The sequence below is a fragment of the Bison bison genome, unplaced genomic scaffold (assembly GCF_000754665.1).
Source record: "Bison bison bison isolate TAMUID 2011002044 unplaced genomic scaffold, Bison_UMD1.0 scf7180017864487, whole genome shotgun sequence".
Lineage (NCBI taxonomy): Eukaryota > Metazoa > Chordata > Mammalia > Artiodactyla > Bovidae > Bison > Bison bison.
Window position 1 is genome coordinate 8294059 of NW_011495047.1, and position 4805 is coordinate 8298863.

The window sequence follows — 4805 nt, forward strand, 5'->3', positions numbered from 1 at the left end:
GGCCTGAGGACGATCCTCGGGGCGGCGGAGGCTGCGGGAGGAGGCGGCTATCCGCCCGGGGGACCTCGTGGGGCGCCGGGAGACTGGGGGCCCCAGGGCCAGACGCTCCGGCTGGGTCCCCCCGCGCGGCGGGCGGGGCGTGGAGGCGGCTGCAGGTCAGCAGCACGTCCAACAGCAGCAGCTTGAAGAGCAGCAGCCGTAGCGCCCCGAGCCGCAGCACCAGGGCCCGCGTCCCTGCGGGAGAGGAGGAGCCGGTGAGCGGCCTGGAGGCTGGCGCGGCCCCACCCGCAACGGAACATTCCCCAGAGAAGGGGAACCAGGGGACGGCCTTCCTGATGTCTAACCTCAGCTCTGACTGCTGGGAATAATAACAGACACCTTCCTAGCCTTCATGTTATTTCATCCCCCAACAACCAAGAGGATGTAGGCCAGGCAGGAAGCAGAGCCTGGCTGTGAACACCACTCTTATGTCCAGCAGATGTCCAGTCTCCTGAGGCTCCCTAGACTCCCAAGAGTCTCCCAAGCCCCTCATGCTGAGGCCAACCCTCTGGGCTGCCCAGGGACCCTTCTGCTACCTCTCACCTGCGCTTCTCAACCTGGTGTCCAGAAAGGATGCTGGGGTCAGAGGATCTACCAACTTGCCCCAACCCAGGGAGGCAACCTCTTCAGGGGATACGCACCAACCTGCACTGCCCCCTCAAGGGAGCACATTAGCCCAGAGCCCGGCGGGGCCTGAGGTCCTGGGTCCCAGTACTCACCCCTGAGAGGCTCCCAGAGGCAGGTCCTGGCCGAGGAAGCATCTCCTGGCAACCAAGGAAAAGGGAGTGAGTCCTTGGGATGGGCAGTGCTCTCCACCCCAGTGCTATGCCCCTGCCCTGCTCAGGGCAACTCTTAATGGTGTGTTGGATAAATAGACAAATGAACCAGCAGTGGAAACCCTGAGCCCATCTGTGGCAAGTCCCGTCAGGGGCCCAGATCTTCTCTCCTGACTGTTCCCTGTTCTGTGCCCCTAGAGATGCCTCAGCACATTTAGACAAGGAATCAGTTTTCTTAGCAGTCTTCTTTGGAAGTCAGGACATTTATTCAACAAATGTTCCCATTTGGAGGATGAGAAAACTAACATAATCCAAAAAAAAGAAGTAAGTCATCTAGTCAGTAATAATAACAGCTGGCTTTGGACATGTTACTTGACCTCTCTGTGCCTATAAAATGAGAAGACTAGCATGGCCTACTTGTAATATGGTAATATGACCTAAATGTAAAGTATTTACAACAGTCCCTGGCACAGAGCAAACAATAAGTAAGTGATAGCAATTTACTATTTAATTATTGTTTGGTTCTAATAGGTACGGTGATATAGATATTAACCCTGGGTATACATAGAGAGGGGCTTCCCTTGTGGCTCAGATGGTAAAGAAAAGTCCGCCTGCAATGTGGGAGACCTGGGTTCTATCCCTGGGTTGAGAAGATCCCCTGGGGGGGGCCATGGCAACCTACTCCAGTATTCTTGCCTGGAGAATCCCATGGACAGAGGAGCGGGGCAGGCTACAGTCCATGGGGTCACAACTGAGCAACTAAGCACAGCACAACATAGCATACATAGAAAGGTATTGACCTCAGGATGGAGGAGCCATTACTATCTCTCAGAAGTCACACATCAGAGCTTGGATCTGAATGAGATATCACAGTTGCAAATCCCAGGACTCAGGGACCCTGAGGCCACCCAGCTCTGAGCCCAGGCATCACCTCACCTAGATGTTTGGTCTGGTGCCTGCGCTCCCTCCCACCACATCCTGATTCCAGAGTGTGTGAAAGGGGGCAGGGAGCAACCCCCGGGGGCCCAGGCCCTGTCCCCACCTGACAGCTGTAGGGGCTGTGTGCTCTGGCCGTGGTCCCCAGCCCCAGGCCCAGTGTGGCAGACCAAGGTGTCCCAGGCTGCCAGCTCCTCGGAGTACAGGGAGAGCTGAGCCAAGCGAGTCCAGGTGCCATCCTCTGCCGGGGAAGGGCCATAGGTGAAGGCATCCAGTGAGCTGCCATTGCCAGCTGAAAACCAGATGGGACTCTCGAAGCCAGGGGGTGCAACATCAAGGACCAGGCAGACCACCAGCGTCTGCTGCTTCCCGTCCACCAGCAGTGTGATTGGTGGGGCCAGAGAAGGGAAGGGTGTGCTGCCCATACCTGCAAGAGAGCACATACTTGTAGGGGGCCTAGAACTGTCCATGCCCTCCCAGGTCCGCATCTCATATCCTTCCATCTGGGTTTCTCTTCCATCAGTCCTTCCACCAACCATCAATCTATCCTACCCGGGCATCCATCCTTCTCTCCTTGCATTTACCTACCTAACCACCTTCCTTCCCTCCATCATTTCTACCATCATCCATCTTCCCTACATCTCTTCTTTCTACTTTCAATCTCTATATATCCATCCATCCATTTATCCATCTTCCCTTCCTTCCATTCATCCATCCATACTTCTGTCACATCTGAATCTCTGTGTGCCAGGCACTGGGGATACAACATCAATTAAAATATTGTCCCTGCCCTCAGTGATTTCAATCCCATGAGAAAGGCCACAGATGCAAACAAATACTCATAGTACCTTGTTGTGCCGGCCTCAGGAGAGTGGTTACCTCTGGGGAGGAAAGGAAAGAGGTAGGATATGGAATGAGATCAAAGAAACTCAAATGCTCTGCACCTTTTTGTTTCTTTTTAAAAACTATTTGATTCAAATGTGGCAACATTTTAACCATTTGCTAATCTGAGTGGCCTATGCTTGGGTGCTTGTTGTATTAGTCTCAGTTTTTTTTTTTTTTTTATGTTAAGTCTGTAGCATTTTGTTTAGATTTAATTCACATACCATACAATTCACCCATTTAATGTGTATGTCCGTATTATTTTATAATTTTAAAAAAGCCAAAATAAGTCATGTAAGTACTGCAAACATTTGTCCTGTATTTTTCAGAATAGTCCTGATATTCCACAAACTTATTCTTTGCAATAAAGATGACTCATTTAATATATAACAAAATGCTATTTTTGAATGGGTGGCTGTCTTTTCATATAAACAGAATCTCAAAAGTTAAAACCTAGGGAAGGGAGGTGGGAAGGGGGTTCAGGATGGGGAACACGTGTATACCCATGGCGGATTCATGTTGATGTATGGGGAAACCAAAACAATATTGTAATTAGCCTCCAATTAAAATAAATAAATTTATATTAAAAAAAAAAGTTAAAACCTACAAATTCACACCATGAGTTAAGTGCAGCCAAGCTAAAGAAATGCCCCAGGGTTCAGGGAAGGCACTAGAAAATCTTGTGGGACCTGGAGGTAGGGGGTGCTCACAAAACTTTTTTTTTTTTTTGGCTGTACCATGCAGCACATGGGGTCTTAAGTTCTCTGGCCAGGGATTGAACCTGTGCCCCCTACAGTGGAAGTGTGCATTCTCAACCACTGGACCACCAGGGAAGTCCACAAAAGATTTCTTGAAGGTCAAATAACTGACCTAGAAGCAGGCAGATGGTAAGTTGTCACTCAGGGTTTGGATTCAGACCTCTGTGACTCCCAATCTCACAGACCAACCCACTTGGAAAGATGACCAAGATTTTCCTACATGTCACAGAGGACCAAGCCTGGAACATGGCCTCAGACAGAGTTGGTTTGACTTTTGATTCATCCACTTAATTTACTGAGTCTTAATTGTCCCATCAATACAATGGGGTTAATCACACCAACCCAAGGAAACTGTAGTGGATAATGAAGCTCATGACCATAAAACACCTGGCAGATGAGGATTAGTATCATCAATACTAGTATTAATAAGGCATCATGAACAAAGGGAGGAGAAAAGGCTGAGAATGGGTTCCAGGAGCCTCAGCCTCCTGAACCTTTCCAGCTGTACATAGAGAAACACTCCTCGAGTTGAGTTCAGCATCTACCTCCTCCACGAAGCCTCCCAGAATTGCTCCTTCTCACCCTGGCTGCTTCCTTTTCAGAGCACAGGTCTCCCACCACGGGCTCTCCCTGCTCCACATGGGTGTGATTTATCTCCCTAGCAAGGGAGTGCTGGTGACATACTGGGGGCCAGCTTTAGAACAAGGAGATGTCCTGATTCAAAGGTCAAGGAGCTTTCCCCACCACAAACATACGAATATGCACATGCTACTAGATGAACCCGGAATTCTCAAAAGTTTAGTCCTTCGTCTCCAGCCCCCATCTTTGTAGGGGTGGGGTCAGGGGTCAATACACCTGGAAAGTCACTGAGGCCTTGAGACTTCTAAGCACCTATTGGTAGAGGGGGTTGGGAGCGAACATGAGATACCCTGAGCCCTGAGGGCAGGAGACGGGACAGGAAGGAGCCGGGGACTCACCGTGTGGCCCGTGTCCTATGGCCCTGTACAGCCCGCCACAGCCAGGCTACCCCACCCCCACCCATCATGCACACCTGTCCAGCTCACTCCAAGAGGTGAGCACCCTCCCTCCCAACACGGTGGACTCTGGGGGAGCAGGACTTGGGGGCCCCAGAGCAAGATAGCTGGGAGGTGGAGTACAATGGGGAAGGGGATAATGGGCTTCTGGCAAGACCCTCCTCAGGGGACCCCAAATACCTCTGTCCTGCCTCCCTGCATCCCTCCCACACCAGGGGTGCCCAGAGTGAGGGTGTGGGCTTGGGCCCACTAGAGGGGCACAGAGAAGGGTGCAGGGGTTTGCTCACCTGTGGGCAGGGCTGGACACCCGAGGGCCAGGAGAAGCAGCAACCAAGACTCAGCCATGGCCCACCTGAGAGGAGGCAGGACCCAGCTGCAGA

The 4805-nt window shown here is 51.5% G+C and overlaps 1 protein-coding gene across 1 annotated transcript in view; it reads right to left on the minus strand.

The window, feature by feature from the left end:
- PTCRA (pre T-cell antigen receptor alpha) overlaps positions 1-4770 on the minus strand; it is a 5039-nt gene extending 269 nt beyond the window's left edge. The window contains exons 1-5 of the mRNA XM_010863241.1: positions 4713-4770; positions 2600-2632; positions 1858-2178; positions 759-803; positions 4-234 (exon numbers count right to left, since the gene is read on the minus strand). Coding sequence (XP_010861543.1) covers positions 4-234; positions 759-803; positions 1858-2178; positions 2600-2632; positions 4713-4770 — 688 coding nt within the window. The remainder of the gene's footprint in view (positions 1-3; positions 235-758; positions 804-1857; positions 2179-2599; positions 2633-4712) is intronic.
- Between the last annotated feature and the right edge of the window lie 35 nt (positions 4771-4805).